General features: G+C 47.8%; 9 protein-coding genes across 9 annotated transcripts; 5 read left to right on the top strand and 4 right to left on the bottom strand.

The window, feature by feature from the left end:
• Nucleotides 1–530: 530 nt before the first annotated feature.
• FVEG_17590 (hypothetical protein) lies at nt 531–1,352 on the top strand (the record flags this gene model as incomplete). Its single annotated transcript, XM_018906829.1, has 2 exons — nt 531–722; nt 942–1,352. The coding sequence occupies 2 exons, from the start codon at nt 531–533 to the stop codon at nt 1,350–1,352; spliced, it is 603 nt and encodes a 200-aa protein (XP_018761966.1).
• A 341-nt stretch (nt 1,353–1,693) lies between these two features.
• Nucleotides 1,694–3,292, top strand: FVEG_13725 (hypothetical protein; the record flags this gene model as incomplete). Its single annotated transcript, XM_018903085.1, has 2 exons — nt 1,694–2,043; nt 2,095–3,292. 2 exons carry the CDS (start codon nt 1,694–1,696, stop codon nt 3,290–3,292), a joined length of 1,548 nt encoding a protein of 515 aa, XP_018761965.1.
• A 330-nt stretch (nt 3,293–3,622) lies between these two features.
• FVEG_13724 (hypothetical protein) lies at nt 3,623–7,422 on the top strand (the record flags this gene model as incomplete). The annotated part of the gene is made up of 2 exons (XM_018903084.1): nt 3,623–4,056; nt 4,112–7,422. The coding sequence occupies 2 exons, from the start codon at nt 3,623–3,625 to the stop codon at nt 7,248–7,250; spliced, it is 3,573 nt and encodes a 1,190-aa protein (XP_018761964.1). The 3' UTR covers nt 7,251–7,422.
• FVEG_13723 (hypothetical protein) lies at nt 7,226–7,959 on the bottom strand (the record flags this gene model as incomplete). Its single annotated transcript, XM_018903083.1, has 2 exons — nt 7,226–7,507; nt 7,567–7,959. 2 exons carry the CDS (start codon nt 7,957–7,959, stop codon nt 7,280–7,282), a joined length of 621 nt encoding a protein of 206 aa, XP_018761963.1. The 3' UTR covers nt 7,226–7,279.
• A 71-nt stretch (nt 7,960–8,030) lies between these two features.
• FVEG_13722 (hypothetical protein) lies at nt 8,031–8,874 on the bottom strand (the record flags this gene model as incomplete). The annotated part of the gene is made up of 3 exons (XM_018903082.1): nt 8,031–8,067; nt 8,301–8,649; nt 8,754–8,874. The coding sequence occupies 3 exons, from the start codon at nt 8,872–8,874 to the stop codon at nt 8,031–8,033; spliced, it is 507 nt and encodes a 168-aa protein (XP_018761962.1).
• A 1,254-nt stretch (nt 8,875–10,128) lies between these two features.
• On the bottom strand, nt 10,129–12,073 carry FVEG_13721 (hypothetical protein). The gene is made up of 2 exons (XM_018903081.1): nt 11,948–12,073; nt 10,129–11,899 (listed from the first exon to the last, which is right to left on the bottom strand). The coding sequence occupies exons 1-2, from the start codon at nt 12,035–12,037 to the stop codon at nt 10,373–10,375; spliced, it is 1,617 nt and encodes a 538-aa protein (XP_018761961.1). The 5' UTR covers nt 12,038–12,073; the 3' UTR covers nt 10,129–10,372.
• A 736-nt stretch (nt 12,074–12,809) lies between these two features.
• On the top strand, nt 12,810–14,567 carry FVEG_13720 (hypothetical protein). Its single transcript, XM_018903080.1, has one exon. The coding sequence runs from the start codon at nt 13,298–13,300 to the stop codon at nt 14,417–14,419; it is 1,122 nt and encodes a 373-aa protein (XP_018761960.1). The 5' UTR covers nt 12,810–13,297; the 3' UTR covers nt 14,420–14,567.
• Nucleotides 14,568–15,104: 537 nt separating this feature from the next.
• On the top strand, nt 15,105–19,001 carry FVEG_13719 (hypothetical protein; the record flags this gene model as incomplete). The annotated part of the gene is made up of 1 exon (XM_018903079.1): nt 15,105–19,001. The coding sequence occupies one exon, from the start codon at nt 15,105–15,107 to the stop codon at nt 18,999–19,001; it is 3,897 nt and encodes a 1,298-aa protein (XP_018761959.1).
• A 159-nt stretch (nt 19,002–19,160) lies between these two features.
• FVEG_13718 (hypothetical protein) lies at nt 19,161–20,392 on the bottom strand (the record flags this gene model as incomplete). Its single annotated transcript, XM_018903078.1, has 4 exons — nt 19,161–19,560; nt 19,609–19,994; nt 20,040–20,107; nt 20,152–20,392. 4 exons carry the CDS (start codon nt 20,390–20,392, stop codon nt 19,161–19,163), a joined length of 1,095 nt encoding a protein of 364 aa, XP_018761958.1.
• Between the last annotated feature and the right edge of the window lie 1,198 nt (nt 20,393–21,590).

Genomic DNA, 21,590 nt, shown 5'->3' with positions numbered 1-21,590 from the left:
ACTTTAGATATAGAGATTAAAATATCTATAGGCGCTACTCAATTTCGTGAGTTTGTACAATGGTTCACTCACTTTACTTTCATATTTTAAGGGACTAAAAGGCTAGACCGTTCCATCTTAGCCAGCTACCTCGTGATCAGTAATGTAAATAAGCTTGTAAAGAGGCTTAATAAAGATTTCAGGTCTGTGCAAATACCAATATGTAATTCGCTCTTTAAGTAGAGCCCCTGATCTAGCCTCTAGATGATGACAGTCGGTGGAAATTGTCTTAAGCCTCCATCGGTATACATAACAAGCGCCTAAGCCCCAACAACGCCCAGCTCAATCAAGTTCTGCTCTTGTTCAACTTTGGTCACTCGTTTACCTGCTCCATTGTGAGCTTGCCATTCCTTCAACATGATCGCTCCTGGAGTCATTGCTATAGTTGGGCTTCTTGGCGCTGGTACCCGAGCTGGCCCATACAAGCCCTCATCAATTTGTTACAACCACGACCGAGACTGATTCAGCTTCGCCCACTGGCACAGCTACATATGCAGAAACTGCCACCACCACCGAGACGACTAAGAGCCCCAGCTAAACCGACCGCCTATGATTGCACCAACAATGAAAAGACCCCATTTCCAGCTGATGTCCTTTGCGACACCAAGGGTATTGGCGTGGACCCCAACATGCGCTATCTCATCCAGGTGACTGGCGATGCCACAATCGCGCACTGCCGTGATGTCTGCAGGGGTCTGGAAGGCTGTACTTCTTTTACTATACAGCCGAACGCCTTCTGTGATCTGTGAGGAGGTAGGATCCAGGGGACTGGTGGCTCCAATACCGATTGGCGTTGGATTGTTTCTGTGATCTGCCGGAGCGGCCTACAACTTCGGCAGAAGCCACCACTACCACCACGATGACGGATACTACATCCCTAACTACCGACACTGCGACTTCAGATACCGCTACGGTCTACCTCTGATACTGCTACCACCGAGCTCGAGGCATCTTCCACAGTACTCACAACATCTTCCGCCGAACTTGCTTCAACCACCGAAACGACCACTGCAGCTGTCACGACGACGACCGCCGCGTTCGGCTGCCCTGGCGGATTCCCGGCCGACCACTCCTGCGGCGTTTTTCAACAATACACTGGAGGAGGACAGAACTACATTAAAGATTATAGTGGTGCATATTCGGTCGAAGAGTGCATGCAGTTCTGTATTGAGGATGATACCTGCACTCTCATTAATCACTCGTCATACTTTTGCGAGCTGTGGACTGGAGACTTCGTCACCAATGGGCTTTCTGCGACTTGGAGCTGGTATGAGCTGGGCTGTTTCTGTGTGGAGAGGGCACCTGTGGATTAAGAAACGATATAGAGTTGGTGGTTGGGCTGCGTAAGTTGTAGCACCATATTTTCTTCGCAGTTGTCTACTATACGCCATGTCAAATTTTGCCATTTATAGTTTTGAATGTGACTCTCCTGAAAAAGAATTGTGCAAATAAGATCACACACTGCCTAAAGTTTAACAAGAAGTATGCTTTTTTTCGCTTGAATCCGCACACTCATTGGAAGCTCCCGCTCCACTGTTACTCACAAACAGCCTCATAAAAGAGATAAAGTTTCAGTCGATCCAGTATAAAAACCAGCCAGCCGCCGTTAAAATTTCCCTGTACTCAAAGTCCTGCAAAATACAAACTTTTCAGCATGACTTTCCCATCCACTACTCCAAGGAGACCCATTTCCTACGAGTGGTCGTCGCTCCCTGTAGAGCTTCGACTACAGATCTTCGGGTATGTGGCCGAAAAGCAGAAGTATCGTGCTACAGACTTTAATCGTTATGCCTGCGTCTCTTCTGAATGGCAGAATTACTTCGAAAGGTTTACATTCCGACGCCTTCTGATCGACAACTCCCAGCTGGACAGATTCTCCAAAATGACCGAGGGCGAAAAGGCTATGAGATTGTCGTATATACGCTATATATGCTTGAGAATCGAGCTTCAGGACTATGATTATCCGGAATGCGATAGGCCAGAGTCTCATGCCACCATCAATTGGTGAGATGAGTGGGCCTTCTCATCTCAATTGTCTCTAACAGCGTTGTATAGGAATAATCAGAGATTTACTCATTCGCTCAAAGTATTGTTCCACGTCCTCCGCCGTTGGAATCCATCTAGCGGTCAGGACACCGGATTAATACTCGAGATCACCGCCTACTCACCTGGTGACAATAGGCGATCCCAAGAAAGATCAATGGAATATGCTCTGCATGAAAACTTCCAGTTGGAAGAGGACATCGCAAGTTCTGCAAGCATTACAGAATTCATGCATGACAAGGATGCCAGGGATCGGCTTGCGACTGGAACGACTTGGCATAGGCAGACGACCATGCAAGGCTTAGAGCGACTAGGTGGCACGCCCCTTGCACTAACGACAAGAAAAGGCCTGGAGGAAGTCCCGATCATCCATACTCTTTGGTTACGCCATCAATTTAAAAGAGGGATAATGGGTTCGAGCTTGGCAATGATTCTGAGCATGTCCCTAACGAACGTCACAACTTTCCGACTCGAAATTGCACCAGCTCCACTTCGATATTTCAGTCATTGGAAAAACTTGATTCTTCAGCTTCCCCATCATATTCGCCATTTTTCCTTCAACATCTTTCCAAGAACTTTCTCGCATCCTTTCTTCATGAACCCAACGGCGGGGCTACCGACATCTCTAGCCGAGAAGGCTCTTGTAGAGAAGGCTCACCATCTGGTTTCGCTCTGCCCACCTGCTGGTACGAACTCGCTGAATTTCATTCAGCATCTTCGAGATTCGCAGCAACCCGAACATGGCTCAAGACTGGCGCAGCTGTGTCTTGAAGTTCCATATGACCCTCGTGGAGGAGACTCATCATTCCAGGGTCGGATAAATCATCTCTTGGAAGAATCTGCAGTCACAGCTCGACACTTACCAAAACTCGGAATTCTGGAAATATGGTGCCACGAACGGGGGAAGGCATTTGTATTCAGATATGAACATGACAAAGACCAAGTTACCATCACATGGAGAGCATCCGAAAACTGGATTAACTTGGCAGAAGGAAGTACACAACAGTGGAAAAGAGTAGCTCAAAAATACAATGTGGTCTTCTCGGTAAAGGAGTTGCCGGTTTTGAAAAATCCGCCTTTTTGTTTTATCGGATACGGCGACGGGCATATTTATAAGAAGGTCGTCTATTCGCAACTGAAGCTGCGCGATTTGGTAATCGATCCAGTCAGTTTGGCCCGCGTCGACATAACTAGGTTCTTGTCAAATTAGATGTCAGGACGCAGGCTCGGGTTGTATGTCACTTTGTAAATTGTTTCCGGTAGAAATGACAAGCTTATAAGGGCAGGATGAACAACATCTTCTCCTTTGCGCCTTCAGCCACTTACGCAACACCAGACGTGATGCATAAGACCGCAAAAACTGGTTTTCCCGAGCATGCATATCTATTATTGGCATCAATATCTTACTGGACATCATTGTTAGTCAGCGTGATTCAGCCCAACACATCAGACCTGCACAGCCTGATCAGGCTGCGTACTTTTCATCTTCTTTACCCCTCACTTCAGAGCGTCAGATCATCTCTCTAGAGAACACATCATCATGCTTACGGGTTTTGAAGCACTCGGCGCGGCGAGCGCAGTTCTGCAAGTCATTTCGTTTGCAACCGACGTTGTCGTAGCTTGCAAAAGCGCATACGATGGAGCGACAACTTCCCAAGATGATCTCCAGCGCTACGCGGGGCAGATGTCCGAAGCCGTCGACCGAGTACACACTCGCTGTGAGCAGATGCGCAATGCGAACACCAAGTTTGAAAGTCCAAAGCTGCAAAATATTGCTAAGGAATGCAAAGGTGCCACCGATAAGCTGGAAGATGAGGTTAAGTGCGCGACTAGCTTGCAGGCCAAGGGAAATCTCGCCAAGGCTATACGCAAGGCTACCATAACTGCATGGCGTCGGAAAAAGCTACAGGCTCTTGAGGAATCGCTTTCAATGCATCAACAGGTGATGAAAATTGAGCTGATGTCTCATTTATGGTAAGGTCTCAATCTAGATTACCTGGAGTATCTACTAAGACAAGCATTACTCCAGCTCACAGAGCGATGCGATATACTTACAGCAAGACGCATCGTTCGGTAAACTGGATACCGATGTCCAGTTTCTCATCGGACAGATAGCTCAAGGCATCACTGAGGTGAAAGATCTCGTGCGGCGAGAACACGTTGCAACTCGCAACGCGATTACCCAAGAAGGTGCCAGGGCTGAGGCAGCCATCAACTCACATACCGACAGCCGAGTCCTGGAGCTCAGGACTACTGCTGAAACAAAGAGAAAATGCGAAACCTTTCTTCAAAGCCTTAAAGCCCCACGGATGAATCAACGCTACAACGATGTCATGGACTCAAGAGATGCAAGCTTCAACCAAGTATTTGCTACTTATGAAGACATGAAGGTCATCTATTACGCAGATTCAGATGAAAGTGGCCATTCAGCAGATGACTATGAGTCAGAACATGACGACAATTCGGAAGACGAAGACGCGGCAGGAGATAATGATGATCCACAGGACGACAATGATCCAGAAGATGACGCTGATACGGGAGATGATACTGAGGAGATTGACTCAAAGAGCTACGAATCCTCCGCAGGATCTAGTAACCCTGGGTACATGGGTGCCACGGATAGTATATACGACTCGTGGTTCAGTTTTAACTCGTGGCTAAAGTCGGATGACAAATTGTTCTATATCCAAGGGAAGCCAGGCTCCGGGAAAAGCACTCTTGTCAAATTCGTCCTAAACCAGGACCAAACGAGAAACTTGGTACAAGAATGGAGCCGCGATGCGATTATCATCTCCTACTTCTTCTGGAAAATCGGCTCAGAAGAGCAGAACAGCATAAAAGGTCTCTGGTGCTCTCTGCTGTACCAGAGACTCCAAGATCAACAGCACTTGATATTGAGTACTCTACAGCAATTTAATCACTTGTCCTTGCACTCAGAATACCACGATTGGTCTATCAAAGACTTGCAAGATGTTTGGGACTACATTGCGAAATTGGATACTCGGCATATCTGCATGTTTATCGATGGTCTGGACGAGGTCCGAGACCAAGATGGCTTCTCTAAACTTTCTCAATCCATTCAACTGATATCACGACCTCCGGGGACTAAGTTGTGCGTCTCAGCTCGCCCTGAGGCGCAGATTGTGAGGTGGCTCCGGACAATCAACGCTGAGGGAATTCTGCTTGAGGACTTGACAAGATTCGACATGCTTCAGTTTGTAAGCAACAGATTCCGCCCGCTACTGCCAACTAGTCAAGTCTCTTGGGAGACATCTGAACACCTACGTCAAGAGCTTGTGACTAAAGCGCAAGGTGTATTTTTATGGCTCCACCTTGCTACTCGAAGCATCATTGAGGGGATCGAGAATAATGACTCTGAGGAGATGCTTTTTGGACGGCTGAATACGCTCCCTGGAGATCTTGAGAACTTATATATCGACCTTTGGCACAGAATGAATGCAAAAAGCCCGGTCTATGTGGAGACAGCTCGCAGATACTTTCGCTATGTCTTGCAGGATCCAGCCTACCCGACTGGCATTGGATTCGGCCAAAATAGTTTCGGACCATATCTTCTGCCATGGGTAATGCAAATCGCTTGCGCTGAGAGTTTGAAAATACAAAAAAAGCTCCTGAGAAGCAAATGTATGGTGGAACTAACCGAGATTTTACGAAAGTGCGAAGAGACAAAGGTGTCGATTCAAAGTCGGTGCGCAGGGTTGCTTGAAGTGCGACCGAGGAAGGAATACCCCCGTCTTTTCGAAAGACTGGGAGATAACAACAATGCTTTCGGCGAGGTAGCATTCATTCATCGAACTGCACATGACTTTCTGACAGACACAGAAGCGGGCCAAGGCATTCTTGGATATGGACCATTGCCCGAATTTTCCACAGAAACACAGATGTTGAACGGCCTGATTTGTGCAGAAATAGTTCTGGTATCCGAATGGCCACTATCTTACACTGACGTCTCCATAATCCGAAAAATTATCAAGTTTGCAGAACGTTGGGGGAGTGAAAGTTTGCCATTGGCTACAGAGATGCTCGACAGTGTTCGGCCATTGTATGACAGGAAGTCAATAAGAGTTTGGACGGAGGCTTGGATACCACCTGACCCGTTCTTGAGTCAATTGACCGGTCATGACTTATTTGACGAATTCGTCATCTCCCGCCTGGCAACAGAAACCCCACCTGTTTCAGCCACCAGTGTCCTGCGTAGGGGATGGGCTCTGATGTATGGGGGAATGTCCAGGAGACTGTTCTACGCACTGATAAATCTTGGAGCGGACCCCCACGAGTATGGCATATCTTACAGTTCAGTGGTATGGCCATTTGCAAACAAAGAAACAGCATTTACCAATCTTCTCCTATCCTTCATCTTTTCATTTAACTATCGCAAGGATGAAGGCGACGAATTACACCAGCAGAAATTACTTGGATCTTTAGAAATCGCAATACATATGGCCACGACTTGTCAGAACCTGGATAAAGCCGTTTTGTTGTTTGCTCGTATTAGAGATGGGTCTATGCAGAAACTCAACTTTGAACAAGCAGCTATGGAACTCCCAACTTTCAGGAGCGCATTCTCCTTTGCGGTTTTCGAGGTCAGCATACAGTTCTTGCTACTATACATGATCTCAAAAATTGGCGGCGATCTGATCAACTATGTCCTCGCACTTCCGCAAGCTCAGGATGTACTATCAAGACTTGATAATCCTTTAGTCAAGGTACGATATATTGAGCTGCCCAAGGCGACAGATAACGATTCAAAGAAAGAAATTTCGTCCTATCGCACCTTTCAGCGCATTCTCCCCCAGGTGCCAATGCTAAGAAGCGATATTGAACTGCTTTTTGGCGTGGACTTTGAGCGACCTTCTCAGGAGTTATGCGTGCCACCAATGCGAATTGAGCTTAGTCCAGACATTGATATAATTACCAAATACGTCAACAACAATGAGACTGAAGAAGTCAATGTGGAAGCTATGATGACAAGCTTAGCTGCCGAGAATCTGGGGATCTGCTCACTCGAGGAGGCAGGCATTATGCCGTCCTACGAGTATCTAAGAGAGTCAAGAGAGAAAAATTACCTTTCATGGGAATTGTTTTCTTTGACAATGGGGCGACTTGAAGCAGCAGCCGCTACCAGGGAAGGGATAGAAGGCTACGAATGATTCTAACCTGATTGATGACAACGTTTTTTTTATCTAGACTCGCTCCAGTGGGTATGGTCAGGATCCCCGAATTGAAGACCATTATTTTCCTCGAAACTACCGTGCTCCTGTGTCTCCCAATTATAGCCAAAGATACCCTTGGTTGGTGGATCCCTTTCTCTCTGTGCAATGCTCACAGCCTCAGAAGGAATGAATTCTTTCTCAACTAGAAGTTCCAACACCTCCATTGTCCATTCCTGACACCTTTTGGTATGCACCTGAATATGAATTTGTTAGATGTATTTAGACCCCTGGTAGCTGGGTTCTTAGTTCTTACCCCGTCGATTGGCGCACGTATGTTTTGTCCTTTGGGCGGTGGAGTTATAGATCTTGCAACTCGCTCGAGAAGGCTTCTCGCTATGTTCTCTCGTATCTCCAGCTTAGTTTCTGGGTATTCGTGGAGCATCGAGTCGTCGATCTTTCCAAGAAAGACCAGCCGCTTCAGATCCGGGTAGGCTTGGGTGTTGTAGTTCCTATGAACCTCGAATGCAAACCCGGACATGAGAGGCTCTCCCACGACATGAATCCTTGTTCCAACAGCCTCGAGAGAACGAAAGTCTTGGTTAATAGTGTCCCGATCGTATTCTGCGTTCGGGATGAAGAGGGCGAAATGAGAGCGTTGATTTGCGCCTCCACCGGATTTGGCAAGATATAGGGAGCGAAGTGGCATGATAAGTTGTGAAGGATGGGATTATAATCGTCTCTCGTCAGTATTTGTAGAAGCGGGGTTTCTTAGCTCTCTCAAAATAGGTGCGCTAACAAGGATGTATGAAAGGCGCTACCAACAGACATCATAAACAGGGCATTGAATGGCGGATAATGAACGCAGAGCATATCACCATAACAAAATTCACATGGTCATGCAAACGTGCTATTTTATATGATCGGGATGTTGGCGATTCAGTAGTATCATCTACGCATCCAAGTCCACTTCCAAGTCTCGGCGCACTTCTGGTAACCCGCTTCCGCCCACTTTCTCTGCTCATCACTTTGGTCCAAGTTCTGACGTACAAGACACATGTGTTAACGACAATGAGAATCGGATCATCCTTTGTGAGTTTGTTCCCCACAGCGTCTATCCCCATCTCCAGGTTTTCCGCTGCCTTGCCATACTCTTTAGCCGAGCTGTAGCATTTCCCAAGCTCAGCCAGGAGCGCCAACCTCTCCATTACGCTTCTTCCAGTGCCAAGCTTTTTGAGCTTTTCTAAGCGACCGATCTCTTTCTTTGGCGCACCGTTGAACCAGTGGACTTTTGCGAGAGCACATGACACCGCCAACACGCTGCTGTCATCCTTTGGGAGGTGCTTCTCCTGAAATGCCAAGCCGTTTTCCGCAAGCTGGGTTGCCTTTTCTGACTGTTCTGTTTCCACAATGAGCAGTTGCATGCCTCTAGAGAAATTGGTATCATAACTGTATAGCTTGATTTAACATCCGGATTAGAGGACCAAAAGCAACTTCACTTACCCAAGGTTACATTGGGTAGATGTTGCAAGCCCATTGAACCGACCCAGTTGAAGCCCCCCAGTGGCGAGCTTGGGTAGTTTGTTGTCAACAACAAGATAATGATGGCGTAATTTCTCCTCATTTCATGCCGAATTTAGAAGAATTTTGACAGTTTAATCAGGGCGTCCTCCATCACTGTAACATATAAGATACCGTACTAATGCATATTTAAGTCATGTTACCTCGGCTGCAAATGTCAAATAACAAAGACTAGAAAGCCACCAATAGGCAGACGATCTTTCAAGCTGTCAGCAAGCTCAAAGGAGGAGGTCGTAAGATCACAGCCTCTCCAAGTGGTCTTGGCTACTACGCCGCATGGTAAGGCGCAGCAGCCAGACGCTCATTAAAGACTCCTCATTGAGCTATTTCCCACTTTTCCAAGAACCTTTAAAAAATATCTCTAAAATAGGATATCTGGACTTTCTATCCGAATACTCGCAATGCCAACCATCACCGAATATTTTGGCATTGGACTCGCCAACAACGGTCCACTAACAACAATCTACACACCTCCCTCAAGCTGCACAACAGTAACCACAGACCAAATCCTGTTCGCGCATCCCGACTCTATAACAGTCAGTTATGGAGTTCCGACATGCGAAGCTGCTTCAGTGGGAAAGTGCATCCCATCTGGATCCAATCATGACAAGGTGGTCTCTTATTATAATGCACATGGAGGTCAGGGTACTATTGACTACTATTCACCTGGCATAGCTTGTCCCAAGGGTTGGACTACAGCTGGCACGCTGGCGCATGGCAATAAGACAGGTTCAGTTAACAAGGGAGGCGTTTTCACACAGACGAGAGACGTGTCTATCATTGATCCGAATATGCCGCTGGAGCAAGTATGGCTTAATGCACTGGGTCCCTCTGAGACGCTGGCATATTGCTGCCCCAGGTAAATCCCAATACCTTCCTCACCATATAAATTGTGTCGCAGTCTAACTTTACCAGTGGCTGGGTTGCTGCAAAGGCTGGAGGTTGCTTCTCATCTATCAAACCCCTAAGGTCAGCAACATACACAGAGGTTTGCCGCAAATACCTACCTGGAAGTGCAATACGTTCCGTTTACACAGTAGAGGGAAGCAAGGTATCGGAATATTTGTACTCAGTGGTACCGGCGGAGCCGACTTCGACGGTTTGGCCGATGACAGTCTTGCAAACTCAGGGGACTTTCAAGTATGACGAACTTGCGGTTGTTAGACACTTTCCCGCTGTGAAACTTGTATACAAAGAGTCGGATCTGAAGCTAACTGGGGACGGAAATGAAAGCAACGATGGGGAAAATAGCGGCGATGATGAAAATGATGACGCTGAGGACGAGGATGATGATAATGGAGCCTCGAGTCTGTTGATAAGTGGAGGGCTTTTCTCCATTCTTGCGGTGCTGTTTAGTATGCTTATTGGCGCTGGTTTGGTGATGTTATAGTTGTCGCCAAGATCTTGAACGCTGATACTACAAATGAGATATAAGAAAATTAGCGTCAGACTCCTGTATATTCCGCTTCAAAAATGACCGACACCACCTTCTAGAGTTACAAGATAAAGCCCTGTCGACGCAATCCGTAGAAAGTGAAAGCCTACTCATCGCCAGACAAACCTGCATCCGACGACTCAACATCCGAAGAGAGACCAGCTTCGTCATCTGTATCTCCAGTACGCTGACCAAACGCAATCTCAAGAAACTCAGCTATGTTCTCCCTATCCTCCTCAGAATCAATCTCATCAGAATCTTCGTCATCATCACTATCCTCCTCCTGCTCAATCTCCGCAAAGAACCTTCTACAAAACTCCCCAAGCGAGCCTGTCTTCCGAATTATATCCTGATGCAATATCTCCCTCTTCTTCTCAGCCGCCGCTTCATCGTATTTATTCCCGTGTATCTTGCGCATATTCTCATGAACCCGCGCAAACACCAATTCACACGCCTCAAGGTCTTCGGCGCGGTTGGTCTCGATATAACTATCGTCCTGGTTGGCTTGGTCCATTTGATCGACGGGGACGCGGAGGATAGTATCGCCTTCTTTTTGATAGCCGCATGTTTCGATGTAGAAATCTGTGAGTGTCGTTTTGCTCAGAGCCGTGAGGATGTCGACCCATGTGCCGGACTCGAGATAGACTCCCATTAGCACAACTTCTCGCAGGGCCGTGGACCGTTGAAAGAGATCGATTAGTGCTTCCCCTGTTATGGACAGGCTCTGTAGGTCTAGTACTTCCAAGGTCAAGGGTTCCAGGCTGGCTGAGTCCAGCACCAGCACATCGGGCCCTTTCACCTTCAAGGTACCCAGGTTTGTTGCGAGTGGTATCAACTCTCGGAGATTTCTGTCGAACTTTTGATTAGATTGGTTATACCGAAATTCCAGGTCCTCGTCTTCCTCAGTACAGTGTCCGTAGTGAACACTCAGACGCTTGAGCCGCTTGAAGAATGCCTTTGGAGAGTGAGGTCCCCCATCGTCGTCATCTTCGAGAAAATGTCCAAAGTCATAGGCGAGGGGTAGGGAAATGTCGAGTTCTTCCAGATTCTTGAGCCCAGATCTGAAGAGAGCTGTTGCCAGGGACTCAAAGAAGTTCTCAGTGTCTTGAACCCAGCAACAATTATTCAGAACAGGGTCATCAAAGTCCTGACTGTAACTGTAAGGAATGTCCTCAAAGTTGAGCTTCAGGATCTTGAGATTCGTAAACCTAGGCAATGCGCTATGAATCACTGAGCCCATTCGTGCAATGTACTGCAAATCCTTATCCCTCTCCTCAATCACAGGCTTGTATTCTTGGAAATCATTTGGACCCTTTATCTTCAAGCAAATTTCCAGCCGGCGGACAATTTCGCGAAGCTGAGGATTCTTTGACAGTTTCACAAGACGAGCAGTACCCGTAACGCCGTTGCTGGTCACGGCGGTTACGCCCCATCTTTTTATGATGCTGCCAGAGTAAATAATGGCATGCTGAAAAAGAATGGGTGTGATGATATCGTAGAATAGAAGATTTACAGCTCGTAGAGATGCTAGGTATGAGCGGCGCTTGATCCCCGCTATCTCGTGTTGGCCTAGGGGAGGGTCGTATCCACCGAAGTGATGACGCTCATAGCCATCGTGGAGGTACGACACGATCTACGATGAGTCAGCATCATGATCAGTATATAGTGGATGATTACAAACTTCTTGGAGAATTTCAGGGGGCAACCTCTCAAGCGAAGACATGTTGCTCAGACCCTCAAAGGCTGCGAATGATGAGCGAAGTCGTGTCATGAACGTGTAGTGATAGCGGGGCTAATCCGGAAATCGTTACATCCTTTTTCCGGCACTTCTGATTGGTGGACTGACATAGCGGTAAGGCGAGGTACGTACAGTACTTACAGAGACGTCATGAGCTCGGCATTTGTTCTTGAATCCGGTAACACAAGCATATTTTCATGTGATATGAGGCCAGCGATCAATATCTAGCAACACAAATTGTTTGTGCCTCAGGAGGAGAGAACACAGCCACCAAAGTTCCAGCCTAGCCACATAATCAGCCACGGCATCCTCACATCATAGCCAAGCTTTGCCCCAACAAATTCTGGCATTTGACAGTTTCTCGCTTGGGAACGAACCAAAAGAGGTTGCATATGCCCCGTAACCATTTGCTGTACTAGTTCCAGTAGTGGGACCATGTAGTCGGTAGCGCGAGCCGACCCCGAGCACTATTTGAGTTTAGCTTGCGATATGAACTGTTAGTACCCGCAATGGAGCGCACTCTATTTTGCCCTTCTGAAGCATGAGATGATGCATCTCGCTGACTGACACGTGCTATGACTCAAGGCTGGTGGTTTCGAGATTAGATCCAGGGTTGCTTTGATGACGTGGATCATCATGTCAAGGGTGATGGAAGGACAGAAAACCCTCCGAACTTTAACTGGAACGTTCGATCAGGATGTGGCAGACAGGTTTGCGCATGGGCCATAGGGCCGAGTGGCGAGATTCGAATCCCTCGAACATGTGTTGGCTTGTATGTCTCGTTGAGACGTCATAAGCTTAAGTATGATTGAATCGAGCTCGGGTTACGACCATGTTGGTATAATTCTTTCGCTGGGCAGAAGAGCAATGCGGTATTTGCCCATTTTCTAGAAAGGCCGCCCTTGAGCACTTGTGCGTCGTGCGCGTCAGATGGCTGAGACGTTATGATAGAGGCGACGAAGTACACATTCAGCTGTCTAACCCATAGTGCATGATCAGGCCATCGTTGATGCCCCTCCCCCGTCGCAAACCAGTACCGAATTAGGGGGTGCCCATTGACCTGTGCACTGATGATCTGCAGAACCTCGGCAACTCTAGTCCTTATTGACTAACACGGTAGTCCAAGTTTAGCGACAGAGGTGGAGTCCACACAGAAACTAAGCAAGCCAAGTGACAAAATGAAACCAGATTTACATGTGGCAACCAACAAACTATATAAAGCCTAATCCCAACTTCCTCAACAGACCAAGATAATCGAATTCCATCTTCGTCTTTGTTTACAAAACACGCAAAATGGCTTCACGATCCTCAACCGCCGTGTACGAGTCCAACTCGTCACGTCTCGATGCAAATCCATCGGCCAGCCTCAAGTCGAGACAGAATCCGAAAGACTCTATGAAGTCGACCTGGCGACGAGCCGATAAAAGCAACTGGACACTGTCGCATTGGTTCTTCGAGATCTTGGGTATTCACCACGTTACCCTGGATAAGGAGGTGCCTGTGCATCAGAAGAGAGATAAAGTTCCATATACACCTGAGTGGCAGTTGCACCGTTGGGTGTTGGTGCATTCACTCATTCCGATGGCTTTGCATCATGCCTATGTTTTATACACTGGCCATAACCTCACGCCCCTCCAAGCTTTTCTCTTCTACAGCCTTGCCTTCAAGGTTACCGCCGTGCATCAACTCCATGCTCTTCGTCGAGTAGGTCACCAGACAGGTTTCTTGGATGGTGATGTCCACGAGAGAGATGGAGTGCCTGATGTTGGCGTCACCAAGGTCGTCAAGAGCCTCATCGCCACGTCTAGCTTCCGTCCAATCTTTACTGTTTTCCTCAGCTACCGCACCGCTCAAGCCCCTTCATCCATCAGCTGGGTCTGGCTCCCACTCGAAATTGGCCTGTACGGAATCGTGCTTGACTTTTGGTTCTACTGGTACCATAGACTCATGCACGAGGTCGGCAGTCTCTGGAAATACCACCGCACTCATCACCTGACCAAGCACCCTAACCCGCTCCTGACACTCTACGCCGATTTCGAACAGGAGATCTTCGACATCGCCGTCATCCCGCTCGCGACGTACTTCTCCCTCAAGTTCATGGGGCTTCCTATGGGCTTCTACGAGTGGTGGATCTGCCACCAGTATATCATGTTTACCGAGCTGGGTGGTCACAGCGGTCTGCGTGTCTATACATCACCTCCCGGCACGCTTAGCTGGCTGCTTCGTCTGCTTGACGCTGAGCTTGTGATTGAGGACCATGATCTTCATCACCGAAAGGGCTGGAAGGCAAGCGGTAACTATGGCAAGCAGACTCGTCTGTGGGATAAGATCTTCGGTACTTGCATTGACAGGATAGAGTTGAAGGACTCCAACATGGATTGGGAAACAACTGTTGACCTTCCGCTCCTTTGGTAAATGATTGATGATGGCTTATGACTATGGTAAATTGGTTGGAAATATTCGCAGGCTTTGTATATGGGCTTAGATATGCAGAGATTACGATTATATTATTAGGAATGGTCAGCCAATAAGATTCCCAAGGTTAATTATCGTATTCTACCCGTGGATGCCTATCTGTGATCCGTCCATTTAGCGCCCAGTATTTGTCTGTTACAGATGATAACACAATAGGCCCTGTGTTAATGTACTCGCTGTTTTTGTAACGCCGCTGCTAACGATCCCCCTCATTTCAGGCCACTGTTGTTGCGTACCAAAGTCCAATACATATCGTGGTGCTCAATAAGTAAACTCACGGCTCGCGGTTCAGGATGTAAAGCTCTTCTCCATCTCGATTTCGAATCAAGTCGTCCCTGTATCTATCTATCAGTGGATCATCAAATCCTGTTTTTTTTTTCTAAATGACGCAAGACTCTCGGCTGGGAGCTACGATTGGTAGGCAAAGAGTTCACAAACGGTAGGCCTTGCGGCACTGCACAACTTTGGCCCCCAATGGCCCAGGATTACAGGGCGCCAGTTCTCTCAAGCGTGAAACCCATGCCGGGTAATAATAACTTATATATCAGCTTGAGGGGTACGGAAATAAGCTCTGACAATCCACTTCTCGGGATATTTTAAACTTTAAGTTATCTAAGGTTGTGCGATGACTTCCCCGACACAAAAACTTAGGCCGCAGAGCCCGCGCTCTCAGCTGGAGCAAGACTCTGCTGAAGAACACCCATCGCTTGGCGACACCAAAGACAAGCAGCCAAACATTCGTCAGCAGAGAGCGACCCAGCCACCTTTTTGGCTCAGCAAATACGCGCTGCTCATATTTGCCATCGTGTTCGCAACCCTCGCGGCCTCACTCATCGCCCTCAAATGCGTTTCCGATTCTAAAGACGGGTTCCCTCTCAATTTCTCCTCTAGCGAATATTCCTGGACGTACGGTCCGACTGCTGTGCTCATAATCGTCTTGAGCTTCTGGAGACGAGTTGATTACTATTATAAGGCTGCCCAACCATGGAGGGAACTTCTATCTGGGCCTGTAGTCGGCTCCGGGTCGCTTCTGCTGGATTATGTGTCACCGCTCCAGGTCCAGAGTGTATACCGGGCCTTCAAGTTTGGCCACTACCGTGTTTTCGCGACAATCATCTCATTCTTCCTGCTCAAAGGCATCATCCTTGTTTCTACCACTTTATTCGTGGTGCAACATCCTTCGCATGCTATGCCGGTGGATATCGCATACGACAATACCTTCGACGCTGCTAGTGCTTGGGCCTCATTCCATTCATTTTCCAGGATCAATGAGAGCAGTATCTCCATAGGAGTCGGGGAAAGCGGGTGGTACCATGGCGGCTCGGACAAGCCTGTCTATGCGTACGTGTCTCGCCTCAGAGGCGATGTCGTGCGTGATTATGCTTGGAACGTCCAAGGTGGAATCGTAACCCAGAGGTTCGAATCAACAGCACCGTCGCTCAACCTCACATCGCTCACAGCCCCGATCGACTTGTTTCTCCCGGTCGTTGACTGCGAAGATGCAACGTTGACCATGGATCCTCCTACTGTTCGAGGCTCATACTACATGTGGAAGTCTTCGACGTGCTCAACAGGGAAGAACAGTAGTTTTATATGTCCTGACTTTAGACCTTATAGAAAGAATGGCAGCAGGTGCGCTACCCAACCCTGGGCATATACGCTTCACCGCATAAATTGCTCAGAGGTCAGCCGGACTACTGATATACGATACGCCATCACAGTCGCGCACCACAACATTTCCTCCACGGCCACGAATGTTACTGAAGCTGTCAAACTCAACAATCATTCCGCCGTTGTTTGCAAGATTGGCTACAAAATAGTTTCGGTCACTGCAACTCAGGACATGCTCTCGCGCAATGTGACTCTGGCCCCAGCTGCCGACCACGGAGAAGGAAGACAGTTACACAACTTGACAGAGCTTTCACTATCCGAAATGCTTATAACAGATCTCGACGTGGCGTCTTCGACGCTTGTCTACAATGAGAATGTCCCCCGTCTAACTATCGAATCTACCAAGTTGGGTTACGGTTGGACTCCCAGCGAAGCACTATTCCAGCTGATGGCTATCAAGTTGGGAGGCGAGTTCCGACCTGACATACTTTCCGTACCGTTAACACTGAGGAAGCTGTCAGTGGAGATTCTTGAAGGACTACTTAATGAGATGGCTCGTCAGTCACTGCTTGTGGCCAAAGCTACGAACAGTACAGGTGGTGGTCTCGTCAGCAGTCCACGGCTACAGATGAGCAATGTGGCATTTTGGCTCATGGTTTCAGGCTTTTCAGTCTTGTCCGTACTCTGTTTGCTTTTAATGTTTGCATCTTCTACGCGCCGCTGGGTATCTGCGATGGGTGGCTCTATTGCTGGTCATGCTGCCGTATTAACTAACAATCCTTCACTGCAGAAGATTCTCGAAAGATCTGGTGAACTGGACCAAAAGGGCTTGACTGAGAGAATAGGAGATGTGAAGTTCGCCATGACCTGCGCCAGTAGTGATGTTCGGGTACATATAACGGAGAAGAACAGTCCTTCGGATGACCGAGAACGTCTGATATCCAAGGCCAAGCCCTGGACGCCTATATCTGGGTCATTGTATTTCGCGACGGCCACTATCGTCATCCCCTTACTTGCAATCGGCGCACTTGAGCTCCTTCAACAACTATCTAATCAAAGACAAGGCCTTTTCGACGTCAACAAAACAGACTCCTCCACCATTTCAATTACACGAATCGCCACCACGGCGATATTCTTTCTCATATCAACAATGGTCAATAATCTTGACTTTATCATCGCGACTTTTGCACCTTACAGTGTTCTACGATCAGGAAGCGCTCCTGCTGAAACAAGTATCTTATTTCACTTGCTATCCGTCTCGCCGTTCCTGATAGTGTTCAAGTCGCTGCGGGCTCGTCAGCTAGGGCCAGCGTCTTCCAACATTTCATCGCTCTTGGGCAGCCTTCTCACAATTGTCTCATCGGGCCTCTGGACACTCACAGAGCCTGCGAATGTCGAGAGATCGACGACAGCAATGGTGCTGAATTGGCGTACATCATGGCCTGCCAGAAGCCAGGATGACTCCGGTGCTGCAAAAACACTGAACCTCATTCGGCATGGCGGTGCAAACTCCTCAGTTGCAATTTGGCAAGATGTGGTGCTGCCGAGTACAAGCATTGCATTTCCTGATGCTTCTATGATAAATACGGGCACTCAATCTTCCAGCTACACTTATAGCGTCGGGGCGTTACGACCCTTCCTGAACTGTACTGTGGTCCCGACAGAGCATCTAGTCATGAATCCGTGGGTCAGGACGTATACTTACGCCCTCGATGGAGACCAGATCGGGCACACACATATGAAAATCATATGGGCCAACTTCACCGCTCCGGTCGGCTGCAAAGGCCATGAAGTCAACGGGAAGTCTTATGTATCATTCAACACGAGTGTAGAGATTGCGGATAGAGAAGGAAAATCCTATCACGATAGGTGGGTTGGTAGTTACTTGGATCTCAACCTAACCGTTAGTGACGCCAGTGCTGATTGTCCCTCCGTCGGCATATTCTTTGGAAATATGGGAGGCAATGATACATCGGCATGGAACATGACAGCATTGACTTGCACTCAGGGCATCGAGCAAATTCCTACCAACATCACGTTCAAGGGCGACCCAGCTCTCGGGGTGATCGACGAGAAGCATCCTCCACTGCTAGCTCGAAAGCAAGCCCGGAAATGGGTAAACAGCACCTCAGGGTCATCGGCGCTTAACTACAAGTTTAAGAATTTTCTCGATGACCACCTGAAACTCTACCCGACTCACAACATTACTGAGCTAAAGTCAGACTGTGATCCTTTCTTCAATCACATAATCTATGGTCCGAAGGCGATGAAGAAAAAGGAACTTCTCGGGCCTGGAAATGTCAGCAACTTGATCGACGCAGTCAAGAAGGGTTACGGCGAGTACATGAGATATGTCATTGATCTCAACTTCCGGGCAGACCAAAAGACCGCCCGTGACGAGCTTGTCAGCGCTTTAGCCTCTCCGTCATCAGATAAGGAGCCAGTGTCACCTAACACGGAGATAAACGGAACAATGCGCCAAGTAACCACCCGCTTTGCCATAAACTCAACTTCCAGAACCATTCTTCAAGTTCTACTAGCTGTCATAGCCGTTCTGAGCCTCGCAAGCTATCTTCTTGTCAAGATTCGCGGTACACTTCCACGCGATCCTTGCAGTATCGCAAGCACGATGGCATTCCTGGCTGGATCTCAGCTGTGCGATCGAGATTCAGGTATCATACCAAGAGGAGCTGAGTATATGACCGATGGACAGCTGAAGAAGACTTTTGATGGCTGGGTGTTTAGTCTTGGGTGGTGGCAGAAAGGAGAGGCTTCGGTAGAGTCAGAAGAGCGGAGTGACGATGCGAGAATATCAGGAGATGCAGATCCTCCAAACGAGACACGGGAGGAGCAAAGGACCCTGGGAAGATTTGGAATCGATGTTGGGCGCCCGAATGTATGCAAGTTCTAGTGGGAAACAAAATACAGGCGTTGAGATAATAGGAACTCATACCAATCTTTTGTGGACAATGAACTGCATCTTGATCTTTTCATATATAAATGCTCAAGATATAAACTTCAGATCGCTTCTATGTATGCAACTCAAACTCAAAACTCAATTGGTATCACTTCAAACATTGCTTCGCCTCATCGCCTCGGGTATCTCAGTAATAACCTGCTCAACATCCGTCTTGACATAGATCTGTCGTTCAGTCTCACTTCCCTGCCCGCTATGCAAACTTCCCTCACCTCCAACTATCTGGCTTCTCAGTGCAATCTCATCATCAAACCGTAGTCTGTTTCCTTTTCCTCCATTGGAGATTGTCGGGAAACTTGATCTGCTTTTACTACCGCCCTTAAGGCGCAGGTATCGCAAGAACGATTTGAAGCTAGGCAGGCAAGCTGAAACGATGCCCATTGATGGCTCGACTGAGGACCATATTGCTACGGTGCCCATGGCCCATGTGTTGTCAGCGGCTTTGGTGAAGATGTCGAGATAGTATACGCGCACAGCACTGGCGATGCAGACTCTGTGTAGTGTTAGTAACATTTTGGCAACACCAATCACTGTGACTTACAGGCCTCCAAGAGCCAAGATGCCAAATACAGCTGCCTTCTTTTCTTTACTCATCTGAAGCTTGAGTACCTCTGGTACTGGAATCAACAGTACGATGACGTTGGTGAAGAGGTTAATAATGGCCAGAATGACAAAGAAATGTGGAACATCAATGCAGGTTCCCTCAGTCCCTTTGAACTGTGTCCAGTAATGGCTCACAGGCGTACAGCCCAAGGTCATAGTGAATAGAAATATCACGGGATATGACACCACCAGAAAGGTACCGAACCAAAAAGCAATCTTGAATGACATGCCACCTCGACTGAATATTCGTCGGTAGAAGAGTAGGATGGACACTTTTGTTGTGAAGACGGATATTGCGAAGAAGTAAATGTATATGTATGAGAGCTAATAACATTAGTATAAGACGTTCAATACACGGCACTGACGAACCTTGGAGACTTCAACCATTTGATCTATTGTGAGTGCCCAGACATGCTTACCAGCACCAGCTTGGCCAACTACCGATATTAGTAATTATCAATTAAAGACACAATCGACTTACCAACTATTACCATAGCCGCAGTAGCAGCAACAAAGACCCACGATACAATAATCGCATAGTCATCAAGACTCAGCCCATAAACCTGCTGTGTACGAATCACAATGCGTCCAGCCAAGAACAAAGCAGAGATGAGCAACAAGGTAAGGACAACAGCAGCATTCTTGGCCTCGCTATTAGCCGAGAGATCTATCCCTTCAGGCGGCGGGCCAAAGATGGCGACTACCAAAGGGTCAACCTCCATTGCACAAAACAAATGCTAATAAAAGACAAACAGGGCTACTTATCAACTCCCCAGGCCCTGAGAATGGGCGAGACATGGGGGCCTTTTTAACAGCTACGGGAATTGCAAATCGTTATACAAAAAAGCAACGATGAACCTCGTGATTAGCAGTGGGACACATTCGTTGCATTGACTCCATAGTATACTGCGGGCTCGGCTGCCATTATCAGGGGGTCAACTCGTCCGAAACGAGGGCGGGGCCTGTCAGGGATGAAGCCTCGTGTTGCGAACGAGAGTCTTGGTATCTATTTAAGTTTCGGATTATGCATAGTTTTGGGGAATGCGATGACGACGTCGCCGTTTTTTGTTCTGGGTATTTCGCAGCTTTTGTCAAGGTTGAGGCTATTGATGGTAAGGTTGAGGTTATTCAAGGCAGGGTTGAAGGACATCACCGTCAACAATCAGGTGGTGCCGGTATTACCGTCTTGTCCTCGAATTGCCGTGGTTTCGCCTTGACTAACCCCTGGCACAGCAACTCCAACGTGCGACTGACTCGAGTATTTTCCCAACGTTACATCCGCGACCCTGCGGAATAACGGCGCTGCAGTTTCTTATCACCAAAACCCCAATCAAGATCCCTGTCTCGCAACGTGGCTTTTGTCATTATATCCACAATCGGATTTGAGATTCTGCACCTTCTTCTTCTTGAAACAGACAAGTCTTGGTTATGAAAGGGTATGGAGTTCGTCGCAATTGCCGCAGTAAAACTGGGGGGTTTGCTGCTGCAGAGCCTACATGCAAGGATGTTGAACATGGTGGACGAATCGGTAGACGGTGATAACGGGCTTCAAAACCGTTCGAGTCAAAGATCAACGCCAAGAACAGAGGACCTCAATAGAGTTTGTCTCATCTTGGCGGGAGGCGCGCTCCCCGAAAGTATATGCAAGAGATATTAACGGCCTGCAGCCCAGATTGGGCTATTCGTGACGGCCTGATCTACGCTATAATGTCTAGATCTATAATTTTGTGCTTAAGCGAAGGTTAATCGGGAAGGTGCTTTTGTGTGTGATTGTGAATTGGAGGCTTGAGCAAGTCATCAGGTGATGAGGAACTGTTTGTAGGAGATGTGATCGGTGACTAAAAGAGTGGTCCGAGTATAACTGCCGAGTGATCTTGGGCATATGCAGGTGCAGCTTTTGTGATAGATGACTCGCGATGG

This window comes from Fusarium verticillioides, chromosome 10 (genome assembly GCF_000149555.1).
Source record: "Fusarium verticillioides 7600 chromosome 10, whole genome shotgun sequence".
NCBI lineage: Eukaryota > Fungi > Ascomycota > Sordariomycetes > Hypocreales > Nectriaceae > Fusarium > Fusarium verticillioides.
Note: the sequence above shows the minus strand (reverse complement) of the source record. Positions and strands in the feature narration are given on the sequence as shown.